General features: G+C 50.6%; 2 protein-coding genes across 7 annotated transcripts in view; one reads left to right on the top strand and one right to left on the bottom strand.

Moving 5' to 3' along the window:
- Positions 1 to 25646, top strand: part of ENGASE (endo-beta-N-acetylglucosaminidase) — a 639565-nt gene that overhangs the window by 337175 nt on the left and 276744 nt on the right. The gene's annotated exons all lie outside the window — the stretch shown is intronic.
- The window catches only part of USP36 (ubiquitin specific peptidase 36), a 44361-nt gene continuing 26942 nt past the window's right edge, over positions 8228 to 25646 (bottom strand). For 3 of the 6 annotated variants that reach the window (XM_050764189.1, XM_050764187.1, XM_050764192.1), the window contains 9 exons: positions 25079 to 25220; positions 19008 to 19685; positions 18202 to 18332; positions 15466 to 16059; positions 14397 to 14611; positions 12261 to 12362; positions 11503 to 11618; positions 10986 to 11137; positions 8228 to 10507 (listed from right to left, as the gene is read on the bottom strand). In XM_050764189.1, the coding sequence (XP_050620146.1) occupies positions 11006 to 11137; positions 11503 to 11618; positions 12261 to 12362; positions 14397 to 14611; positions 15466 to 16059; positions 18202 to 18332; positions 19008 to 19685; positions 25079 to 25220 (2110 nt within the window). In that variant the 3' untranslated portion in view covers positions 8228 to 10507; positions 10986 to 11005. The remainder of the gene's footprint in view (positions 10508 to 10985; positions 11138 to 11502; positions 11619 to 12260; positions 12363 to 14396; positions 14612 to 15465; positions 16060 to 18201; positions 18333 to 19007; positions 19686 to 25078; positions 25221 to 25646) is intronic. The other 3 variants (XM_050764188.1, XM_050764191.1, XM_050764190.1) reach the window with 3 other exon arrangements.

Genomic DNA, 25646 nt, shown 5'->3' with positions numbered 1-25646 from the left:
CACCTCCCAGGTTCAAGCGATTCTCCTGCCTCAGCCTCCCGAGTAGCTGGAGGTGGCGCACACCACCACACCCAGTTAATTTTTGTATTTTTAGTAGAGACGGAGTTTCATCATGTTGGCCAGGATGGTCTCAATCTCCTGACCTCATGATCTGCCCGCCTCAGCCTCCCAAACTGCTGGGATTACAGGCGTGAGACACTGCGTCCGGCCCTGGTTCCTTTTTCTAAAACAAGTAATTCTATTTCGTTACCTTTATGTTCTCCCAGCTGGTTGAGTGGGGCAGTAGGGGTGCCCAGCTTCCGGAAAGTGCAGACTGGAGGATCTCAGAAGAAAGGCAGGACTGATGCCCACCCCAACCCTGTGTGCTACAGGAACAACAGACAGCTCACCCCCATCTGCTAGAAGGCATGAAGGAAGGAAGGGCCAAGGACGAGATGTGGAGAGACTCACGTCCATGGGGTAGGTATTGCTGAGGCCATCAGAACACCAGACACCAGGTCGGGCATGGTGGCTCACACCTGTAATCCCAGCACTTTGGGAAACAGAGGCAGGCAAATCACGAGGTCAGGAGTTCGAGACCAACCTGGCCAACATGGTAAAATCCCGTCTCTACTAAAAATACAAAAAAGTAGCCGGGCGTGGTGGCGGGCACCTGTAATCCCAGCTACTCGGGAGGCTGAGGCAGGAGAATCTCTTGAACCTGGGAGGCAGAGATTGCAGTGAGCCGAGATTGCGCCACTGTTGCCCAGGTGACAGTGCAAGACTCTGTCTCAAAAAAAAACAAAACAAAACAAAACAAAAACACCACCAGACACTAGGACATCATCTGTGGCCTCCCCTCCACCAAGGGGAGAATTGTCAGCCACTACCTGATGTCATTCCCCTCTGCCAAGACCAGAATGCTGCCTATTGCCAGAGATCGGGACAGGAGGGACACTGAGGACTGAGATGTCTGGGGACAACACTGGCTTCATGAAAGAGATGTGAGGCTGGGTGTGGTGGCTCATGCCTGTAATCCCAGCACTTTGGGAGGCCGAGGCGGGCGGATCACAAGGTCAGGAGTTCGAGACCAGCCTGGCCTATATGGCGAAACCCCATCTCTATTAAAAGTACAAAAATTAGCCAGGCGTGATGGCACGCACCTGTAGTCCCAGCTACTTGGGAGGCTGAGGCAGAATAATCGCTTGAATCTGGGAGGTGGAGGTTGCAGTAAGCTGAGATTGCACCATTACACTCCAGCCTGGGCAACAAGAGCAAAACTCGGTCTCAAAAAAAAAAAAAAAAAAAAAAAAAAAGAGAGAGAGATGAGGCTCAACTGGGCATGCCAGCCTTCACTTGCCCAATCACTGTGTAAGTGATTTGTACCCCCTGAGACCAAGTGAAAGAGATGACCTCGAGGTAGCAGCTTTTCTAGAAGTCAGCCTCTGACACCTCCCATCCAGGAGTAGGCTGAACAGTGGTTAGACAGGCCTTTAATTCAGGTGTCTTCAAAAAGTGAATAAATAGAAGACAGAGGACTCAGCAGCTCTGCCAGGGAGCAAGCCTTCTGGACTTGCTAATTCTGTAGCACAGACCTTGCAGGGAAGGTGGAGCACTGGTGAAGAAGGGGTGTTAATCCCTGCAAGAGGCTGCAAAGCGAACTGCTCATACAGGCTTGGATTGGGGCATTGTCTTGCTTTGAAAACCCTCAGATTTTATTTTGCTAAAGCTTGCAATTTCTTCTGTGTGTAAATGGCACTTAAAATCTGTTTGTAATGGAACTTGATTGTATCCAGCTGTCACCAACTGTTCCTGTGCCACCCAAAAGACAGCTGGCCACGTGCCATGGTTTGGGCGTTCACTTCAAATAGAGGAGCTAGTGCTCTAGTTCCTGCTAGACTTCACCAAAATGTTTTCACTCACGCAGAAAAACAAAGGGGGTGCGGGTAGGGCTCGGGGAAGGCAATGTGAAGGGGAATTAGTGCAGTGTAGACTATGGAGCCACCGACTTTGAAGGAGGGTGGACTGGCTGTTTTCTGAGCAGGGTCCGAATGCACAGTCACAAAGCGTGCTGCCTTCAGCAACTGCTCCAGTTCACTCATTCAACAAATATTTACTGGGTGACTGGTAAGTGCTGGGCCTTGCCAAGAGAACTGTGTAGCCACATAAGACAGAAAATGACAGAATAATACCTTCTTTTTTTTTTGAGACAAAGTCTCACTCTGTCATCCAGGCTGGAGTGCAACAGCACGATCTCGGCTCACTGCAACCTCCACTTTCCAGGTTCAAGTGACTCCCCTGCCTCAGCCTCCCTGTGTAGCTGGATTACAGGCACCCACCACCACACTTGGCTAATTTTTGTATTTTTAGTAGAGGTGGGGTTTCTTTTTCTTTCTTTCTTTCTTTTTTTTAAGACGGAGTCTCACTCTGTCACCCAGGCTGGAGCGTAATGGCGCGGTCTCGGCTCACTGCAACTTCCACCTCCCGGGTTCAAGTGATTCTCCTGCCTCAGCCTCCCGAGTAGCTGGGACTATAGGTGCCCACCACCACACCCGGTTAATTTTTGTATTTTTAGTAGAGTTTCACTATGATGGCCAGGCTGGTCTTGAACGCCTGACCTCATGATCCGCCTGCCTCAGCCTCCCAAAGTGCTGGGATTACAGGTGCGAGCCACCATGCCTGGCATTATTATTATTATTATTATTTTTTGAGATGGAGTCTTGTTCTCTCGCCCAGGCTGGAGTGCAGTGGCACGATCTTGGCTCACTGAAACCTCCGCCTCCCAGGTTCAAGCAATTCTCCCTGCCTCAGCCTCCTGAGTAGCTGGGATTACAGGTGTGTGCCACCAGGCATGGCTAAGTTTTATATTTTTAGTAGAGATGGTGTTTTGCCATGTTGGCCAGGCTGGTCTTGAACTCCTGACCTCAGGTGATCCACCTGCCTCAGCCTCCCAAAGTGGTAGGATTACATGCCTGAGCCACCACACCCAGCCAGAATAATACATTTTAAAGGGGGAGGGGAGGTACATTAAACACTGATCATTTGTAACATAGTAACAACAAAAAACTACATGAGGTACATTTTAACAATCTCAACTCTTCCCATGGGATAATAAAGGTTGACACAGTTGACACATTCATTTTATTTTTATTTCTTTTAAATTTTTTGTAGAAGCTAGGCGTGGTGGCTCACGCCTGTAATCCCAGCACTTTGGAAGGCCGAAGCGGGTGGATCACGAGGTCAGGAGATCGAGACCATCCTGGCTAACACAGTGAAACCCGGTCTCTACTAAAAACACAAAAAATTAGCCAGGTGTGGTGGCGGGCGCCTGTAGTCCCAGCTACTTGGGAGGCTGAAGCAGGAGAATGAAGTGAGCCCGGGAGGCGGAGGTTGCAGTGAGTCGAGTTCGCGCCACTGCACTCCAGCCTGGGCGACAGAGTGAGACTCTATCTATCTCAAATAATAATAATAATAATAATAATAATTTTGTAGAGACAGGCTCTCACTACGTTTCCCAGGCTGGTCTCGAACTCTTGGGCTCAAGCAATCTTCTCACCTCAGCCTCCTAAAGTGCTGGCATTACAGGCATGAGCCACTGTGCCTGGCCAACACATTCATTTTAAAACGGCCTTAAAAAAAATCATTGGTTTATGTAAAATAACTTGAATTCCCTACACACATTTCACAGCAAGTATTTGCCATGTACTTTAATCTGGTCTCATGATGGTAAGAAGCTACCTAAATAACTAGATCCTACTTAAGGGACTGGCAATCTTGTGACGAGTTTCTCACTCAATCTCTAATGGATATTTGGCAGCCGTGTCCTATTGCTTCCTCTAATCAACACCCTCCTAAATGAAGCAGACAGGGAGAAAACCAATGAACACACACATGCAGGACACATATCGTGAGAGTGACAGCTGACAGTCATGATTTGAATCTAATTTGCATTTTAGAGGAGAAAAGCAAATTCATGATGCTAACTCATGGCAGACCCCTTAGAACACAAGTCTTGATTCCCAATCTGGCCTTTCTTTTCTTTTTTTTTTAAGCTGGAGTTTCACTCTTGTTGCCCAGGCTGGAGTGCAATGGTGTGATCTCAGCTCACCACAACGTCCACCTCCCGGGTTCAAGTAATTCTCCTGCCTCAGCCTCCCAAGTAGCTGGGATTACAGGCATGCGCCCACGACACCCGGTTAATTTTGTATTTTTAGTAGAGACGGGGTTTCTCCATGTTGTGTCATGCTGGTCTCGAACTCCTGACCTCAGGTGATCCGCCTGCCTAAGCCTTCCAAAGTGCTGGGATTACAGGCGTGAGCCATCGCGCCTGGCCCTGGCCGTCTTTCTATAGGAAGTCATGATTCAAACCTGAGTCCAGCCTGGCCCTACTTTAATCCCTTTAAAGCAGGAAAAATATACAGCAGTTTCCCCTTGAGAAAGCAACTTGCATAAGCAACAATTCAGGACAGATTCTGCTAAGAACAAGCACATTTTAAATCTCAGGGCCCTCTCATGGGGCAATTTCCTCAGTGCCTGGAGTGCTTTCTGAGATCCCAGAACGACGGGCCGGACAGCTGCCCAGAGGCCTCCAGGGGGCTGTGGAAGGCTGAAGAGGCAGGGGGATCTGGATCGAAAAATAGAGGAGACTAATTCTCTGAACAGGAGTGGGAAACCTTATGTCGGGAATGATTGGATTCTGGTTTCTTGCCTTAAAAGATTGTCCTTGGGGCCGGGCACAGTGGCTCACACCTGTAATCCCAATGCTTTGGGAGGCCAAGGCAAGACGATTATTTGAGGCCAGGATCCTATACTGAGGGGGCACCACTTTTGAGTGTCTACAGTAGAGATCCCGACACAGGGTGGATCGGTCGACTGTTCAGTGGGATGTGTTGACTGGATCAGTTGATTCTGGGCTTGATCTAGAGTGTGCATCAAATGCAACCGACTCACATCTTAGAGGAGCTCTCCGGGGTGCGGAGGTGAACAGTGTCAAATCGTGGCAAGAAGTCGGTGGCAAGTGTGGGAATTAGGTCACTGAAGAGTGATGATGGCAGAAGCTAGACTAAGAACCACGGAGAGTCAACACAGAGCAAACTGAATGTCGACTAAGGGAGAGGGTGGCTGAGAGGGGACACAAGGAAACGCAGGCTTTTTAGGATGGGAGACGCCTGAACATGTTCCTAAGGGAAGGGAAGAGTGAGACACGGGAGCAGACAGGGTAATTAATGGAGCAAGGTCCCCAGGGTGGAAGAGGTTGGCCTCAAGGGCACAGGTGGGGTGCCAGCATATACAGAGGGGGCACCTCATCCAGCATCTCCAGTAGAGGTCCCCAGAGGATGGAGGAACAGCCCCTGTACTACACTTCCTTCCCACTCTCCCACACCAACCACCCAGCCCCTCTGGGAGGCATCAGATCAGAACAGTGGGTCTGCCCAGCAGCAGCCCTGGGGACTATTGGACACGCACATTCTCACGCCTCATCCCAGACCTGCTGAATCAGAATGCCGGGGAAGGAGCCCGGAAACCGGTGTGTTAAGAAGCCCCTGGCAATTCTGGTGCTCACTGGAGTTTGAGACCAGGGACCAGGACCGCAACTCTCAACTCTGCTGCTCACTACGATCCCCCTAAGGAGGTTTTAAATGCTGATGCCCAAGCCTCACCCACAGATTCTGATTCTACTTCTGTCAGTATCGAATGCCTCTCCCCAGGTGCTCCTGCTGCCCCATGAACACTGAGAACCCTGAGGTAAGAAGGAGAAGGGAACAGAGGGAGAGGAGTTGGCTTTAGCTTTGGTTTTCCCATGTTGTTTAATTCTGGGGTGGGATAAGAATTATTGAGGTAGCTTCGGAAGTCACTTACCAAGAGTAGTGGGCACATACACAATGAGACAGCAAAACAGTTTGCAGGGATCACTGAAAAGAATGGGAGAGAGAGGAAGGAGTTGCCTGAAGACCAAGGGCAGAAATCCCAAAAGGCAGGCAGAGCCTAACGAAGAAGGGCAGCCAGACAGCCCTGAAAGCCAAATCCATGGCACCCGGATGATCTTCTCCAAGTGTCATCCCCAGTCCAGATGTGGAAGGAGCAGGGGGCCAAGCCAAGCCGCGATCTGCACGAAGCAGCAGCAGGGCCACCTGCAGGCAAGAGTGTGAGCTCCTGGGAGTCAGCTCAGGTGATAAGACACAGAAAGCTGCCCCTCTGCATGTCACGTGACCTGTGTGCCCACAGTTCTCCTTTACCACCACCCCCTCGGTGTACTCACATCCTCATCTGCACTGAGGTTGTCCAAGCTACCAAGACTCGAGGCAGCAATTCTCACAGCACCATCCAGTGTTAAAGTGGCCTGAAGGTCACTGTCACAGTTAAAATGAGCCCTAATAGTGTGTTAGAGACAAATGGATGCCCACCTGATTGCCCAGTGTCCAGACACCTGGGCTTTTTCCTAACTGGAAGACTCGGAGCCCACCCACTGCCTACTTCCCATGCCTAGGATTCTCCCTGGGTTCCATTCTGGTAACATGCCAACACATCAACTGTGTCAGATTGAATCTCACCACCTAAAGGCCTTCCTGAAACCATCAGTGAGCCACCTGCTTCCCTGGCTACCACTTGGCCTCTAAACCCAACTAACCAACCCAGCAGAAATCATCTTAAACTCCACCCAGAACCTTCCACCGTATCTGCCACCTCACCTCAAGTCAGTCCATCTCCTAAATATCCAAGTGACCTCACTTCTAGCCTCTGCTACTAATGCCAATCTCTTAGCTCTAGCCTCAGCCACTTCTCAGCCAACCTAGTGGCTGGTCATCCTCACCTGCTGTCCTCTGCGCTCCACTGGCCGCCTTTCAGGCCATCAGACATCCTGGAATCCACTATCAGCCTCAGGAGTACCTTGGTACATCAGACCTTCGTAACCCTTCTTGCCCAAACTGTCAACCAAAACCTGCCCTGCACTTTTGCACCTGACTTACGGTTAGCCAGCTGAGTCCTGCTGGCCGGCTCCCACTTCCAACCCCCTTTCAGAATGTCACCTCACCAGACGGTGCATCAGGCAGAGCTCATGACAGGCTCCTCATGGCCTCCCGGCATCTCCCTAACAGCGCTCGCCCTGCCCTGGAGCCGTCAGTCCTGCCGGTGGGACTCTGCGTATGTTCACTTTTACACTCACCCAGAAGTGGCCCTAGTGTTTGGTAAACGGCAGTTAAGAATGGAAAAGCCTGTCGGGCACGGTGGCTCATGCCTGGAATCCCAACACTTTAGGAGGCCAAGGCGGGTGGATCACGAGGTCAAGAGATGGAGATCAGCCAGGTGCAGTGGCTCACGCCTAGAATCCCAGCACTTTGGGAGGCCGAGGCAAGAAGATCATAAGGTCAGGAGTTAGAGACTAGCCTGGCCAACATGGTGAAACTCTGTCTCTACTAAAAATACAAAAATTAGGCGTGGTGATACGTGCCTGTACTCCTAGCTACTTGAGAGGCTGAGGCAGGAGAACTGCTTGAACCGGGGAGGCAGAGGTTGCAGTGAGCGGAGATCATGCCACTGCACTCCAGCCTAGGTGACAAAGGGAGACACTGTTTGGAAAAAAAGAAAGAAAAAGAAAATGAAAAAAAAAAAAAATGGAAAAACCACAGCCTCACCCATGTAACCACTGCACCTAGCGTTGGTGTCAGATCACCACCTCTCCAAGCCTCAGAACCCCATCAACCGCTGCCCAGACTACAACGCAAATGCCTTCAGATACAGCCTGGCTGGCAGGAAGGCCTCTGGGTCAGCAGTGTGCCCCACTCTGCCACCCCTTTGGTTTGGGTCCAGGAGCTGCCTCACTCACTTGTTCTTACTTGGCTGTCCTCATTTTGGGGTGTCCAGCCAAGCCCCTAAAGAGAAGCGAAAACATGATGCCCTGTGTTTGGTGGACACCCTGGGGTGGAGAAAGCTTGCTTGCTTCCAAGTTGCTGAAGGGAGAAGTGGGGAGCCACACACATCAGGTAACAGGGCTACAGAGCAGCATTCTCAACAGGACCCGATGCACTGCAACCCGCCTGCGCCCCGGGGTGCATTCGGCCTCTTGGTCACCCATTCACTAGGGCTGCTCTTGCCAAATGTAACCTCCTGGACACTGGGCTCCCTGCAGGGACCTACCTGCCCCTCCTAGCCCAACCTCAACTTCCAGGACAGGTAGAATCAGCGAGACCCTGGTGGGGATGTACCTTTAAAAAAAAAAAAATCAAATGAAAAAACAAAGACCCAGAACTCACAAAAACAGAGTATTTTATTGCACCAAGATCGTGGCAACATGTGGGGCTCCCAGGCCCCTAGAGAGGAGGTGCAGAGGACGGGACACAGACCTCTGCATATAGACAGGTACGGCCATGCAACCAGGACACAGGGCAGGTGAGTGAGAGGACCCGGGAGAGGCAGCTGCTGTACGCAGGCCCCACTCCCTCCAGCTCCATTCCCAAGCACAAAATTAAACAGACCCAGATCCTAAGTCAACCAAGTGACTGCTACGACATAGGCTTGGGTTATCGATATTTACTTACATACGTGCACGTGACCTAGAATTTGAACTCATCTTTTTTCTGGGCCTCATCTTTTTTCTGGGCCTCATCTTTCCCTTCCCCGTCTGGTTGATGACTTCTTTGGAGGGAAGGGACGTGACTCTACCCGACACTGATAAACACTGCAGAAAGTCGTCTCGTGCTCACCACTGCCCAAGAGTTAACGAATGTATGTTCCTCAGGAAAAAGTTTTACAGTTGTCTAGTGGAGAAGGGAAGAGACTGATTTGGAGGCGAGAAGAGAAAGAAAAGGAGATAAATTCTGTGCTAGCAGACAACTAACATTTTCAACTGTAGAACATCACATGAAAAACATGGCAGAGGGAACAGTTCACACAGGAATGCAAGTCACCACCCCGAGAAGAAAAGGAACATACCCTGCCCGTGAAGGCATGTGCTTTCCCTCCCAGATAAGTTACGAAGCCAGAGCACAGAAGCCGGGCCCTCATCTTTCAACATTCAGAGATCGGTCTGCAGGAGAGCAGAGGGCACCCTGACCAGCTCAAGGCGGACCTCCACTCACTGCTGCTGGGACAGAGGTGGCCACAGGAGCTTGATTCTCTCCCGCCCTTCTAAGTGAAACGTAAAAACAGAAGAAAATCCAAAGAGACACTCACCCACATAGGAAAAAAAAATGTATCTTCCCATATGAAAAAAGCAATTCCATCTACACAGCAGTAACCACCCAGGCCCCAAGCATGAAGGCAGGACGCTAAGCTGCCTCAGGGAGAGGAGGTGCAGACAGTGAGGCAGCCACCCAGGACAGCAGGACGCCTCTGGCCCAGCAGAGCCACATTGAAGGAGATGTAAGTCCAACACCACGTCCATCTCCACCTGCGACGACTCCGGGAGGAAAGGACGGGGACAGACCCAACAAGGAAGGATGTTCACGGTCACCTTCACACTTCCCACTACTATGAGGGCATTTGTCTTTTTCTTGAAAATATCACCTTCTCTGAGGATTTCCTGTATTTATTAAATTACAAGTTGGCAGGCACAGCTTAAGCAAGATAGAAAAGTAATCTTCTTGAGTTATACAATCATTTAAATTCCAAAGCACTCACAAAATTGAGCAAACAAAGCCACTATTTGCATATTTGGGAAAGGAAACATATTGCTAATGGAAGCCACAGGACTGGTCAAAAATAAATGTTTTGTATTAAGTAGTAAAATAAATGGAGAATTCTACCCCAAGGCCTCCACCTCAGTGAAGACCTGTGGGGTATTGCAGCTGCAAGGGAAGCTACAGCACAGTCGTCTCAGAATAAATAGCAGCCTGGAAAGCAGATGTATTCGCAGGTAATACCGAGGCCTCCTCTGACCCCAAACAGCCTCTGCTCTCCAGGACAGTTGAGAGTTACTCACAAGGAAGGGCTGCACAGTAGGGCCACCCTCTCGAGTTCCATAAAAGGGAGAGCTGGCTGGGTGGAGTCGGCTCTTCCTTTCTGAGGACAGGTAAGGCCAACAGTGGAAGGGGCCCCACCGAGGAAGCAGGGGAGGGTGGGCTCAGACACAACGGTGGCGCCAGCCCTGAGGAGCAAGGGATGGCTCGCCAAGAGCCACCAGCCATGCACCAGGAGATCACCTGGGGGACGTGTGGCCACCGTCCCCCACTCTCTCGATAGCCCCAACTGGGGGGGAGCAGCCTCTGCCAGCACAGACCACCGTCTATGAACACAAGAAGGCACAGCCCGGCGAAGATGTCCAGCAGGCGTGCAGCCACCTCTGCTCACACACACACTGTCGTTTCTCTCGCAGGGCTGGTCAGGAATGTCACCAAAGAGGTTCTGATATAGAGAAGCCTCAAAGCCTCTACGTCGGGTGGTCTGTGGACACTGGTACCGGGAGGGCTCCTACCGGTGCAGGCTCACAGCGCAGCAGAGCCCACACAGAGAGCTCCCTCAGGTCCAGACGGACAGCTCCCAGGAAGGGATGCCTTGTCTCCAGGAGGCTGCGGAACAAAGCACAGCAGTCCTGACAGAGAGAAACGGGACCACAATCTTCCCACTGCCATCCTTGGGTATGAGTCCAACCCAGGAACCCAATGCATGGCATCTCGATGCGGCTGGCAAACCCCACACACTTCTGCAAGTGACTAGGACACGTGCCAGATATATACACTGCCCACATCCTTCACACACCCCACATATGCCCTTCTCCAAGTGACCAGGACACACACCACAGATGCCAGGTGTACACACCCCACACCCAATACACACTACACGCACCCCCTTATACACACGCATCCCACACACACCCTTCTCCATTCAAGTGACTAGGACACACACCACAGACGCGTCCACACCAGACACACACCACCCAACACACATGTGCCAGATACATAGCCTACATGCATCACACATATGCATGCCACACCCCACCACACCCCCTGTACACAAACACAACACACACACCCCCACCTCACCCGCACACCCACGCCCTCGGAACCAACCTCCTTCCACAGAGGCACAGTCAACGGCGATAGCTGAGGCTGGCAGCCTTCGCTGGGTGAGTCACAGACCAGAAGTTCCGTCGAGTCTGAAGTTTCTGAAAGGCGTTGAAGTTTCTCCTCTTCTCTCTCTTAAATTTTTTAATTTTCTTTTCCTAGACCAAGAATCACAGGCATCACAGTTCCCAAAAAGGGCTCTTTCCTGGCCCACGGGGCTCCATACCGCATGCAGGTCACCAGCTTCCTGCACACAGGCCAGGCTCTCGCGAGCTCTCTGGAGACCCACTCTTCACAGTGACCCCTGAGCACAGCACCCTGCTGTCCCCCTACTGATGAAGGGGCGGAAGCTGCAAGGATGCATTCCCTGTCCATGGCCACATGCCCAGACAGGCCTGGGCAGCCTGGCTCTTCTCGCGCTCGGCCACTTCATGCCACTGCCGCCACCTCCAACTGCCCCGGCCCTAAGCTGAGCCACACCGCCCTGCTACCTCAAGCCTGTGGTCAGCATCACACATCATACCTTCCCTCGGTCAAACTCTTCATCCCAGTCATCAACCACGGTCTCAGTCTGGGCCAGTCTGCTGTCTTCAATAGAATCCTGACTGACCGCCGACATCTTGCCATCCCAGGTCAGAACTACCAGGCAGACACAGGGCTCAGCACGAGTGCAGGTTCCCAGGTACCCTGAGGCTCACTTCAAGAGTGTCATTTACCAACTAGTCTACCCATAATTAGTCAACAATTTTGAGTGCCACCTTGTGGTGAACAGAAGGACAAGAGGAGGACGGCTCGACGTCCGTGTGTGGTCGGTCAGCACAGAACCCCCAACACCACCCTCTTAGCTAAACGCTAAACCACGGCCACAGACTTCAGTTCTCTCTAAAACCACGCCCTCGTCTGAGAAACAAAGATGTCCTATTCGGCCTCGAAGTCTGAATAAAAACATGCTCTGAGTAAGAAGTGACATTACCTAGGTTGGAAGAGCTTGGTCACTCTGCCCCTTCCCTACCCAAGACCCAGCATGTGCTGGGTTCCTCACCCTGCCCCAACCCTCAGAAGCAGCTGTTCTGGATCCTGCCATGGACAGAAGCCACCTTCGTGCCACGGCCGAGGGTTTAAAGAGGATTCCAGCCAGTGTTGAGATTCCTCTTCCCATTCTCAAAGCCGAGCGATGCCTGCCCTCCACACTCACAGTACACCAGGATCCATTCCACACCCTTCCCTCCTCCAAAACCAACCAATCAAAGGCAAACAGAAGTCCTGTCTCCAAACCAGTACCTTTTCTCCCATAAGCTTTATCAGATGAGTATTTGAGCAGTTCCTGGACCACATCAGACTCTCGCTCTCCATTCCAAGACACAGGAGGGGCCTGGCCCAGCCCTGCAAGGAGGAGCCAAGAAACATTTACAAACGTTTAAAATAACCCACTGGGGAAGCAACCACACACCTTAAATTATAGCAGAACTTACAGTAAGTAGATGCCATTTTTTTTTTTTTTTTAAAGACAGGGTCTCACTATGTTGCCCAGGCTGGTCTCAAACTCCTGGGGACTCCTACTGGCCTCCCAAAGTGCTCCCAAACTGTAATCCCAAAATGCTGGGATTACAGGCATGAGCCATGGCTTCCAGCCTAAATGTTTATTTACTAATGCTTACATGCTTAATTTACTAATGATCTCACACAGTAGAGAAGGTTGTCCAAGTCAATTCATGAAAAAGAAAACATGGAAAATAACAAAAAGCTAAAAAGCAAAAAAAAAACCCTTAAAACCCCTTTAACCAGCAGGGTAAGTCCTCAGTCTGACAGAGGGAGGGACGAAAACTAGATCTAAATGGAACCCACTTCACCTAAGGGAGAGGCCCGTGGCCCAGAACCAGCCTGACACCTGGACGACCACAGGGGTGGGGGGAATGGCCAAGCTTGGCTGCTGCCATCAGGGACCCCGACCTCTTAAGCCCTGTCCAGGGGTAACCTGGTCCCTGTCAGCAACACTGCACAGGTCCACCCAGCATGTCGGGACCAGGAGAGCACTCACCACCCTCATCGGGTTCTAGAAACCCTTTCTGAACTAGTCCTCTGGCCAGCTACCCACATAGCCCCTGGAATATACTCACCTCCCTTCACACACATCTAACCTCATTTCTCCCTGCCTCCAATTCCTCAGTGAGCTCCAGGCTAAGTGTCCCCTGCCCCTGCACAGTGGCTTCCATAGTTCCCATCTCATCCACAGCCCAGGGACGTGGCCATGCAGAGTAGCCTGCCTGCTCCCAACATGCTGCGCCTCCTGCCCTTGGGCCTGGTACCCTGCTCATTTAGCCATTCTCCTCAGGTGCACAGGACTGAGAGTGTATGGGGCCAGGTGTTCCCCCTCAGAGCCCATGCAGCCCCCAGTGCACAGTGCAGGGTGCACTGCTCAGGACACACAACTAGCACCTGGCATGGACCCTGGCGCACTACAAGTGCTCAAGTGATGTCCCTTGAATTCCTGCATTAACAAGCCAACTCCGCTTTGCTCCAAGGATGGCACGGAGCACGGCTCTGGCACCATGTTAGTGCAGTACTTCTGAGAGCATGCTGGCCAGCAAACACGGTTGGCACTTGCTAGCACCCGCATTTTGCAATTTATTTCATACTATTTCATTTTTATCGATAAATTCCTTTCTTAAGAGTTGGATAAATACAAATCAGTCTCTAAGGTCTTGCTGGCCCCTGGATGCACTGCCATCAGACCTTCCAGACTGCAGCGGAGGCCTCACTCAAACTCGGCCCGCTATACCAAGCAGCCAAGACTTTCTTCCCTTCACTTAACAAATGTGTTCTGTGGCAGGTGCCTGCCAAGTCATGCCCCAGCCAGCCCTAAAGAAAACAAAAGACCCTCCAATTGGACAGCCCCAAGGACAGCCACAGCACACAGGTCCCCAACAGCAAGCACACCATGCTATGTTCTGAAAGGCCCAGCTACATAGAGGGAGAGGAGGATTGAACCCAACTCTTCTAAGTTCAACCATCACAGAAAAAAAACTCAGGCTGGGAGTTCAGGGAGTCATTCAATGAGAAGCTGTAGACAGGAACAGCTTTGAATCAGAAGATCCACTGGCGTTCACAGAATGTTTTAAACCTCATGTGCGCTGTAACCTCTCCCATGGGGTTTTTCAGTCAAATGCTTTTGACACAGGAGGAAGCTTCAACCCCATCACCCAAGAGAACAGACTCGTGGGCGGGGAGTGAAGGTTGGCAGGGTCCCGGGGACCTCCACATCTTCTCCCAGACCCTCCCAAGCTCAGATGCAGGAGGCACTGCTCTCAGCTTGTGCACTCCCTAATACCCCCCTCGCCCAATGCATACCCATGTGGTCCTGCACCCCCTCCCCTGGTGCATACCCATGCGGTCCCCAACCCCTCACCCAGTGCATACCCATGTGGTCTCCAGGACACCAGCCATTCACAGATGGCGTGTGGCTGCTGGACTCGGGGACAGCAGCATCTCGGGGCTTGGCGTTCCTCAGGACTTCGAGATGCCCATCCTCTTCTACCACCCGCTGTGGCTCCTGCTTTCTTTTTTTCTTTTTCTTTTTCCTTGGAGACTCTTCCATGGTCTCTGGATCACCATCACCCATGGGAGAGCAGCTGCTGGGAAGTGAGAGGCAGCAGTCAGCTCTGAGCAAGCTGGAAGGGGAGCAGGAGCTCACAGACTCCCGCCTGCAACATGGAGAAGGTGCCACCCCAGCTGTGACCCAGTGCACGGAGCTCCCTGCAACATTCTTCCCCCAACACGCATTAGCGGACGCTCCACACGCAGCCATGGAGACAATGGAGGGAAAACCAGTCATGTTTCTCATCCTAACTGAGCCAAGCCCGTCGAGGCTAATGTGCAGGCTACTGTGACCTGATGAAACTGCAGAGTCTGGCCTGGCCTGGGTCACCTGATCCAGCATCCTTGGACGGCTTTGCACATACAATGATGGACACTACTGTCCATACCACTGTCACTTCAAGGACCAATCCACTGGTATTTATCGGAGGAGTCTTTTGTGTTTTTTTTTTTTTTTTTAAAGACAGGGTCTAGCTGTCACCCAGGCTGTAGGGCAGTGACGCAATCTCAGCTCACTGAAACCTCCGCCTCCTGGGCTCAAACCATCCTCCCATCTTAGCCTCCTGAGTAGCTGGGACCACAGGCATGTGCCACCATGCCCAACCAATTTTTGTTTTTGGTAGAGAAAGGGCTTTGCCGTGTTGCCCAGGCTGGTCTCAAACTCTTGGGTTCAAGTGATCCGCCTGCCTCAGCCTCCCAAAGTGCTAGGATTACAGGTGTCAGCCACCACAACGGGCCAGAGGAGACATTTGCTCACATATTCACATTTTAGAAAACCACAAAAGCAGACTACATTTCCAGATCATACCTACGTGGGGTTAGAGGTAGATTCTGTGGTTTTGCTTTGTTTCTTGGCAGAGGTACACAGATGCCACCTTGCTCCTGCCCTTACCTGTGCCAAGGTGGGTCCTGGTGCAGGCCACCTTCTTCACCAAGACCCTCTGCTCCCTTCCTCCTCCGCTTCCTGCTGCTCGCGTGGTGGCCGTCCGTAACACATCCCACCGGCTGCCCGTTCACCTGTGGCTGTGTGCCGTCTTCCTGCCGTCTGACAGCGGGCAGCTGGGCCTGGCCCTCCCTCTTGTGCGTGGGGCTCCCAGGCTGTCTCTGTGTCTGCCCCTCCTGCAGGGCGGTGGCAGCTGTGTCCTCTGGGTGCTTTTTCTTCTTCCTCTTCCTCTTCCCGTGGGGAGCTGCAGTGGCCTCCCTGATGTGCTGTGGGAGGCACGTCTCTGAGCCTAGCCTCTGGAGCTCTCCCAGGAAGGTCTTTTTCTTCTTCTCAGAGGGGCTCCGGGGGGGCTCGCTGGCCTCTGGCAGCTGGTGTGGAAGGGACACAAGGTCCTCGTTGACCTGAGGCAGGGCCGTCGAGAAGGAGGAGCAGCTCTGTGGTTCTGACATCCCTGGGGGCTTGGGGGTACTGGACAGCAATGTGGGGTGGGGGCTGAAGGGGGGCTGCAGGCGGCTGGATGATTGGGGAGCAGGTGACACAGCCCTGTGGGGACAGCCAGGAAACACGGAGAGGATGTTCTGAAAGACCCAGCAGAGCTGTTTCTTCTGTTCACCCTCACTCCCCTCCCTTTCACCTAAAAATCTGAAAAGGCTTTTGCCCTGCAGTTTTCAGATACACATTAAGTTACACGTAAGTTTGAAAGAAAGCTAACAATTAATTCGACATCTATTTAAATGCAAAGTTGGCCGGGCGCAGTGGCTCATGCCTGTAATTCCAGCACTTTGGGAAGCCGAGGTGGCCGCATCACCTGAGGTCAGGAGTTTGAGACCAGCCTGGCCAACAAGGTAAAATCCCATCTCTACTAAAAATACAAAAATTAGCCAGGCATGGTGGCACACGCCTGTAATCTCAGCTACTTGGGAGGCTGAGGCAGGAGAATCGCCTGAACCTGGGAGGCAGAGGTTGCAGTGAGCCGAGATCGCGCAATTGCACTCCAGCCTGGGCGACAGAGCAAGATTTCGTCTCAAAAAAAAAAAAAAAAAAGCAAAGTTACCTACGTGGTAGGTTAATAGGTGCAGCAAACCACCATGGCACCTCTGCAACAAACTTTTACATCCTGTACACGTACCCCGGAACTTAAAATAATTGATCCCTAAGATTAAAAAAAAAAAAAAAAAAAAAAGGCAAGCCAACACATGATTTTAAAAGTCATTTTTTTTCTTTTAATAAGGCAAAGTTAATAAGAATAGTTCCATGCCTTAGTTTCTTGTCACCAAGCAGTTCAGATATTTTTGCGAGCGCTAATATTTTAAATCTTTAATACAAATGTGTTAAGGGAGGAAGCCTTCACTAAACAATAAATGGTAAGGAAGAAAAAAAGATCCCGTGAAGATTTATTCTCCAACCTCTGAAAGTCTCAGGGTGTTCCCAAGCAGGAAATGAGCCTCATGAGGCAGGCAAGTGTTGAGTTGGCCCTAATGACACCTCCACATTAGCATCATTGGGACGCTGAAACTGGGACACAGATGTGTAGAGCAGAATCATGAGCAAGGCATGTCCGGGACAGGATCTAGCGCCAAACCCAGTGAGGCTCTCTGAGCTCCCTCTTGCCAGCTATGTGTCCCTAGGAAAATTAACTTCCCACTCTGAACCACCATGTTCTCCTTTGTCAATGAGCTGCGACCACAAAGCCCACCTCCCAAGGTTCCTGAGGAAAACGGGACCCCCATCATCATCTAAACAAACTACAAGGGCCATGACAGCTGCACGACGTTTGATTACCCTGTCTTCTGGAATCTTTTCAAAAAAAGCTTATAAGGCAAGGAACAAAAAACACCCAAACACTCAAGGCCCTCCCACGCACACAAATCTTATGCTAGGTGTAGGGTAGAAGTGTCTTTGTGCGTGTGTATGTGAGAGGAGAGTAAGGCAGAGGCTGTGGGTGACGTACAGTCATACCTCACCCTCACGCAGCACTGGAGATTCTAGAACTAGAACCCAGCGCCAAGGTCCCCGGTACAGTCCCCACAGGCCGCCTCATGGCTCACCCCATCTTTCACTGCTTCCTTCCCCACTCCCACCGGCTTCCAGACAGCCATTGACCAGTGACTCTCAACTTCCTGCCACTCGAGGCACCCAACAGACGCAGGCAGCCCCTGCGGACCAAGGCCCATATGCAGAGGAAAGGGACTGCATCTCCAGCAGGTGTGTGCAGAGGAACCCGAGAGCCCTGAGACAGCTCTTAACCCACATGATGCTAGCAAGCAAGACACCCCAGAAAAAATGCACAGGACTCCGAGCTCACTCAAGGCCTCTCGCCAAGGCCTTACCTCACCTTTCTCTTCGACTGGGAAGTACTGTCATGGGGCTGGTAGGGATACAGGACAGGTCAGTCTCCAGCACACCATGTCATCACATGGATGTCGCAGACAGACCACCAACAAAGACAGAACTAAGACATCGGGACTGCAGAGGCTGAACTGCCTTCACCACCCAAAGCTCCTTTACCACAGGGGAACACAGAAGAGGGGGACCTTGGTCGGTGACGTCCCCCCGTACCTCCTGGCTGCCCAATGCTTTGTCAGTCCTGTGAGGCTGGTGATCCGTCCAACTCCTCACCAGCCAAGCACACGCAACCACAGGGAGAACCAGTCGGCACCCCGAAGGTCCCGGCCCGAAGCTTACCTGGCTCTACGGACGGGCCAAGTGGAGGCAACGACGGGGTGAGAGGTTTTCATGGGGTGGGTGAGGTCGGAGGATGGTGAGGGGGGAGGTGGACGGAGGTCATTGCCGGTCGCCCTCCACAGGGTGCTGGCCTGCAGTTATCGACATAAATAAAAACTTGGTGGTCTAAAAAAGGTTTCCGTGAGTGAAGAGGGAAAACAAAAGTAACAAAAAATGAAAATAAAAACAAAAGAGCCCAGAAAGAAAGATGAGGGGACAGAAGAAGACAAAAAGGGGAGGTGAGGGGCAGGGGAATGGTAGAAGAAGAACCAGAAAAGTATTTTTGGTTAGAAACAAAAAAAAGGAAGAAATTTTAAACAAAAATCTCAGCACAACAATCACATCCTCGTGCCGTGGCTGCCTTCTAAGCTTCCTGCTGCAGCCGTGCTGGGCACCCCACTCGGCTCTGCGCTTCCTGCCCGTCCCACCCCTGCTAGGGAAGTGCGCTGGTGGGGCTCACCCTCCCTCGGGTTCAGTCAGGATCTTCCGCCTACTGCGAAAACGGAACTGCTACCTTGCCCAAACCTCCATGAGTCACATGAGTATCACCAGATCATCAGGGCTCTCTCAACACCCCACATTGCCTTCACCCCAGGATAGCCGTTCTTTAATTGCAAATAGTTGGGAATGACTAAAAGACACTTTGTTCCTCTGACATGAGGGAGGCCAAAGTCCCTGGACAATGTTCTCACTCCCTCCAAACCCCAACCAAGCAACTCTTGGAGCTCTCCTGATACACAGCAGTGGCGAGACCCCCACACACCCACCTTCTTGGCAGAAAGGGCCAGTTTTTTGGCTGGTGGAGGAGACATGGTGCTTGCAGGCTCAGCGGTGGCATTGCTCAGGACAGGGGACTTCAGCTTCACCGTCTTAGAATCTGCTCCACTTGGCGGCGTTTTGGAGTGGCCAGCGGTGGAACAGTTTGTTTCCTGAGAATCGCAGAGATGGGCCGCTCCACTACTGGCGGTCTGGGGGGCCTTGGTGGAGTCGCTGCTGGCCGAGTGCTCTGGGCTGGAGCTGCTGGAGCCCCTCCGGTCGAGGCCAGTGCTCTCGTCATTCCTCTTCAACCCATGCCCGTTGGCAGTGGCTGTAGCCAGGAGCTTAGGTGAGGTAGAGAGGACAGCATCCCTGCTGTCCCAGGAGCCCTGCCTTTGGCTCCCAGATCTGCTGCTACTCGAACTGCTGGTCCCAGGCAGCCCCTGAGCAGTTCTGGGGGAGAAGTGCTGTGGAGGAGCTGGCTTCTTCACCTTCTTTCCAGGGTCATCCAGGATAGTCGGGATGTGTGTGGGTGTCTGGGGGAGTTTGGGGGACGGGGATCCTGAGGGCAGCTTTGGAGGAACATAGCCGTTCTGGGATTTCAGGCCCAGGGTGGAGCCATTCCTGGAAATGGGCACGCCAACCTCTTCAGTGCTGTGCAGCTTCTTCATTGTCCCCGAATCCTGTCGCTAAGGAGAGCAAAGCAGAAAACACAACTGAGGAAGCGACAAGTCCCAGTCGGGCCACGCCTTCATAAGGCCACAACGCATCTTAGTAGTGGGCATGGCCTCTGATTAGCATGCTCAAGACAAATTATTTATGTGGACTCTTGGTAAAGACATTGTGGCTTCTTTGAACAATTCTGATGTTTTGTGACATCCCAAGGAACTGGGACCACAGGCGTGCACCACCACACACCGCTAATTTTTGTATTTTTGGCAGAGACAGGGTTTCACCATGTTGGCCAGGATGGTCTCAAACTCCTGACTTCAAACAATCCACCTTCCTCAGCCTCCAGAAGTACTGGGATTACAGGTGTGAGCCACAGCACCTGGCCTGAATACATATCTTTATGGCCATCTTTACTACAAAACCAGTACATTTTCATCAAGATTTGAGAAAGAGAAAAAAGTATAAAGGAAAAAAATTTAGCAAAGTCCCATCACCTAAACATATCATGCATTAACATTCTAGTGCTTTCTTCTTTAAGTCTTTTCTTTCGAATGGTTCTGCCCTGAAGAGTTGTGTCCCAGTTTTATCTTAATGCTATTACCTCAAGCATCTTTATGGGCGATAACTCTCAATAAATGTCTTTAAGACAGGGTCTTGCTCTGTTGCCCAGGCTGGAGTGCAGTGGTGCAATGATGTCATCATAGCTCACTGCAGACTCAACCTTCTGGGCTCAAGAGATCTTCCCACTTCAGAGGCACAAGCAGCTAGGACTATAGGAGTAGGTCACCATACCTGAATACTTTTTATTATTTTGTAGAGATGCGGGGGGGGGGGTCTTGCTATGTTGCCCCGGCTGGCCTTGAACTCCTGAGCTCAAGCAATCCTCCCACCCTGGCCTCTCAAAGTGCTGGGATTATAGGCCTGAGCAACTGCAACCTGCCTGTCGGCCGTCTTTGACATTTTACTATATATATACTATATACTACTGATACATATTAACTATACGGTTAATTTATATAAGCTATATTGTCTCCAATTGTTGAAATTAACAATACAGTACAGTATATGTGTGTGTATCCTTTACCCTTCAGAGCACTTATTACAACTGCATAGAAATAACTTATTATTCTGTATTTAGATGCTGAATGTCGGCCTTCCCCTGCTTAACTATGAAGCTGTACCCTTATCTCTCTTGTTCCCACTGCAGCCCTCACCGGCAACTCAAGGGTCTGGTATACAGTCTATACTTAAAAAATATTTGTTGACCTTTTCCTGTACTTAGTACGCCATGCTAATTTTCTGGAAATTGAATTACAAGGCTATAAATATTTTCGTGAAATCTGATGCAAACTGCCAAACTGCTTTTACTATACTCCAGCAACATCTATTTTTCAAAACATTTGCTAATTTGACACTTGTTTGGGCTATTACCACTTTAACATTCATATTCTCTGCATGTGCACTAGAGTGATCTCCATTTGAACGAGATCTTATGTTTACAAATGTTAACCATTTGTTGACAATATTTGTTTCATTTGTATTTGTAATAAGTTCTGTACAAAAATGTACATCTTAGTCGATTCATAATTTTTCTATATTTTATCCCTCAATTTTAAGCATACAAAGTCTCCTTCCCTCTACCAGAGGTTAAAAATTTACCTCTATTTTCTTCTGAGTTTTGTTTTGCTCCCTACATTCTATTCTTTGTTAATACTGTTTTCTAAAAGGAATTCATCTTTCCACTGCACCCAAAGCCTTTTCACTGGTTGAACATTCCCATACACACTAGAACTTGCACCATGTCATTCAGAGTAAAATGGCTCTTGTCTGCTTGCAGTGTTATTTGGAAAATCACGTTGGTAATGAAAATGCTCATGGTCAGTGAAGCGCCCCCGCAGGTGTGCCTGACACAGGGACTCTCCTTGAGCCAACCTCCACCCTCGGGCATCACTCTGCCTGTGGAGTTCCTGTGGCAAGTGAGGCTTCCTTTATTTTTGGGGTTTTTTTTGAGACAGGGTCTCATTCTGTTGTCCAGGCTGGAGTGCAGTGGCACACTGATGGCTTAATGCAGCCTCGACCTCCTGTGCTTAAGCGATCCTCCTGCCTCAACCTGCCAACAGCTGGGACAACAGACGTACACACCGCGCCTGGCTAATGTTTGCACTTTTTTTGGAGATGGGGTCTATGTTGCCCAGGCTGCTTCTTTTTTTTTTTTTTTTTTTTGAGATGGAGTCCCACTCTGTCGCCCAGGCTGGAGTGCAATAGCACAATCTCAGTTCACTGCAACATCTACCTCCCAGGTTCAAGCGATTCTGCTACCTCGGCCTCTTGAATAGCTGGGATTACAGGCACATACCACCAAGCCCAGCTAACTTTTGTATTTTTAGTAGAGACAGGGTCTCAACATGTTGGCCAAGCTGGTCTTGAACTCCTGACCTCAAATAGTCCACCCACCTCAGCCTCCCAAAGTGCCCAGCCCCCCTTTCCTTTATTTTTTAAGACAAGGTCTCACTCTGTCACCTTGCCTGGAGTTCACTGGCGTGATCATGGCTCACTGCATATAGCCTCAACCTCCCGGGCTTAAGTGATCCTCCCACATCAGCTTACTGAATATTCTCTATGGCGATGGGGATCTATGTTGCCCAGGCTGCTTTTTAAATTTGTTTTGAGACAGGGTCTTGCTCTGTTGCCCAGGCTGGTGTGGAGTGGTGTGATCAGGACTCACTGCAGCCTTAATCTCCATGGCTCAAGTGATCCTCCCACCTTAGCCTCCTGAGTAGCTGGGACTACAGGCACATGCCACTATACCTCGCTAGCTTTTGCATTTTTAGTAGAGACAGGGTTTTGCCCAGGTTGGTCTCGAACTCCCGGGATCAAGTGTCCTCCCACATCGGCTTCCCACAGTGTTGGAATTAAAGACATGAGTCACAGTACCTGGCCCAGGCTGCTTCCTAACTTCCTAGTCTGGGCTACAGTGGCCACCAACTTTGCAATTATATCATGTATTTCACTGCTACTTCAATTCTCATGCTTCTAATTTCAGCTTCTATTTTCTTTAATGTGAAGGGAAATACAGACGTATGTAAATGACCAAAACCCCTGCAGACTGTGAAAGGCCCTGACTGCCTGTGTGTGGGGTTCAACTCTTCATTCTAAAGGGAGAGGAAGATGATCCATCAAAAATAGTCATCCAGGCTGGGCACGGTGGCTCATGCCTGTATCCCAGGACTCTGGGAGGCCAAGCTGGGCGAATCACTTGAGGTCAGGAGTTCCAGACCATCCTGGCCAACATGGTGAAACTCCATCTCTACTAAAACTACAAAAATTAGCAGGGTGTGCTGGCAGGCACCCGTAATCACAGCTACTCAGGAGGCTGAGGCAGGAGAATCGCTTGAACCCAGGAGGCGGAAGCTGCAGAGTGGCAGAGGCTGCAGTGAGCTGAGATGGTGCGACTGCACTCCAGCCTCAGCAGTGACAGAGCGAGACTCTGTCTCAAAAAAAAAAAAGAAGAAACAGGCCGGGCGCGGTGGCTCAAGCCTGTAATCCCAGCACTTTGGGAGGCCGAGACGGGCGGATCACGAGGTCAGGAGATCGAGACCATCCTGGCTAACACAATGAAACCCCATCTCCACTAAAAATACAAAAAAATTAGCCGGGCGTGGTGGCGGCACCTGTAGTCCCAGCTACTCGGGAGGCTGAGGCAGGAGAATGGCGGGAACCCGGGAGGCGGAGCTTGCAGTGAGCCGAGATCGCGCCACTGCAAAAAAAGAAGAAACAATCATCGAGAGAGGGTCCACCCCACTTCAAGTGATCACTGTGTTCTAATGAGGAAAATGCTCATGAATTCACTAGTGAAACTGAATTCTTAACACTTCTAGCAGAAAATGTCAAACACACACAAAGGTAACTTAGAGGGTAGCTCCTAATGGTTAACCTGCAACCACGTAACGTTTATCATCCTCTCTCTGTACGTATATATATGTGTGTACATATGTATGACTATATATGTATGCACATACACATATTTCTATTTCTGATCCATTTGAGTAAATTGCAGACATGATGTTCTTTTACCCCAAAATATGTCCATGTGTATTTCCAAAGAACAAAGACATTCTCTTACATAACCACAGTAGAATTACCCAAATCAAGAAATTAACATTGGTACAAATGATTCACATTTTCCCTGTTAAAATGTGAGGATAGGCTGGGCGCGGTGGCTCATGCCTGTAATCCCAGCACTTTGGGAGGCAGAGGCGGGCGGATCACGAGGTCAGGAGATCGAGACCATCCTGGCTAACACGGTGAAACCCTGACTGTACTAAAAATACAAAAAATTAGCCAGGTGTGGTGGCATGCGCCTGTAATCCCAGCTACTCGGAAGGCTGAGGCAGGAGAATCGCTTAAACCTGGGAGGTGGAGGGTGCAGCAAGCCAAGATTGCGTCACTGCACTCCAGCCTGGGTGACAGAATGAGACTCCATCTCGAAAAAAAAAAAAAAAAAAAAAGGATATTTTTTCCCACATGCTTATGGTTGAGTTTGCTTGGTGCCTATAATCCTGGCACTTTGGGAGGCCAAGGCAGGAGAATTGCTTGGGCTCAGGAGCTTAAGACCAGCCAAAGCAACATAGTAAGACCCTGTCTCTACACAAAACTTAAAAATTAGCTGCGTGTGGTAGTGCACTGGTAGTCCCGAATACTAGGGAGGCTGGGGCAGGAGGATGGCTTGAATCCAGGAGCTCAAGGCTGCCCTGAACCATAAGTGTGCCACTGTACTCCAGTCTGGGTAACAGTATGAGACACTGTCTCCAAAAAAAGAGTTTACTCGGCATTATAAAGGAAATAAAAAGAGCACACACAGAAAGTTTGCCTGGCACACCTGTCATGGCACCTGTAAGTGGTGCTGGTCTCATGAGTAGAACAGATCTGTGAATGACAGTTCTAATTTGCTAGGTCAGGATTTTCTTATTCATGTCTCCTCTTTCTCTATACCCGATGTCAGCTGATGACCAGTTTAAGACATAACATCAGCTGGGCGCGGTGGCTCACGCCTGTAATTCCAGCACTTTGGAATTACAAAAAAAATTAGCAGGGCGTGGTGGCGGGTGCCTGTAGTCCCAGCTACTCGGGAGGCTGAGGCAGGAGAATGGCGTGTGAACCCAGGAGGCAGAGCTTGCAGTGAGCTGAGATTGCGCCACTGCACTCCAGTCTGGGCGACAGAGCAAGACTCCATCTCAAAAAAATAAAAATTAATAATAATAATAATAATAATAATAATAAAAACCCATCAACTAGAATAGTGCAAAACTGCCTGCAAACTCCTTCCACTGCGGCCAACTTCCCAAGTGTGAGGAGGTCTGTGGGGAGCACCAAGACCAGTTGCTTTGGCCTCCATCATTCTCACAAATACCTTTCCAGTCAGCGGGGAGGAAACAATCCCATTGCTGACGTTTTTCTTGGAGTGATCTGGAACCACACTTGGGCGGCTGGGAAGAGAGGAGGAGCCTGTCCTGGAGATGAGGCCCTCGGGACTTTTCTTAGAGCCTGGAATTCTGTAAAAGGAAAAAAACAAGTCGGGAATTCTCTTATTAAAGCTGAGAAGGCATTACAGAAACGGAGAGAATCAGAGTAAGTTAAGGTCAAGGTCACAATTATAATATTTTTAAAGGCGGGGCAAGGCAGAAACACGGCCTGGGGACACTCTGCCACTCCTAACTGCTTCTCGGGAATCTCCCTTCGCCTTTCAACCACCACCGTGAGGCTGAGAGATCAGCCCCAGGTACCTGCTGAATATAAGCAGAGTAAGGGCAAATTAGATCAGAATTCCTCCAAGATCAGAGTTAAATGCACCAGAGAGCAAGAGAGACCCCTCGAACACCTCAGTCGCACTCAGCGGAGATGTACAAAGCAGTGAAAATGTCTCAGTTGCCATGGTCTCCGGCCTCCAGGTCAGTGACAGCCAGCTCCGGGAGAAGGCC

Source organism: Macaca thibetana, chromosome 16 (assembly GCF_024542745.1).
Source record: "Macaca thibetana thibetana isolate TM-01 chromosome 16, ASM2454274v1, whole genome shotgun sequence".
Classification (NCBI taxonomy): domain Eukaryota; kingdom Metazoa; phylum Chordata; class Mammalia; order Primates; family Cercopithecidae; genus Macaca; species Macaca thibetana.
This window is presented reverse-complemented; position numbering and strand designations above follow the sequence as displayed.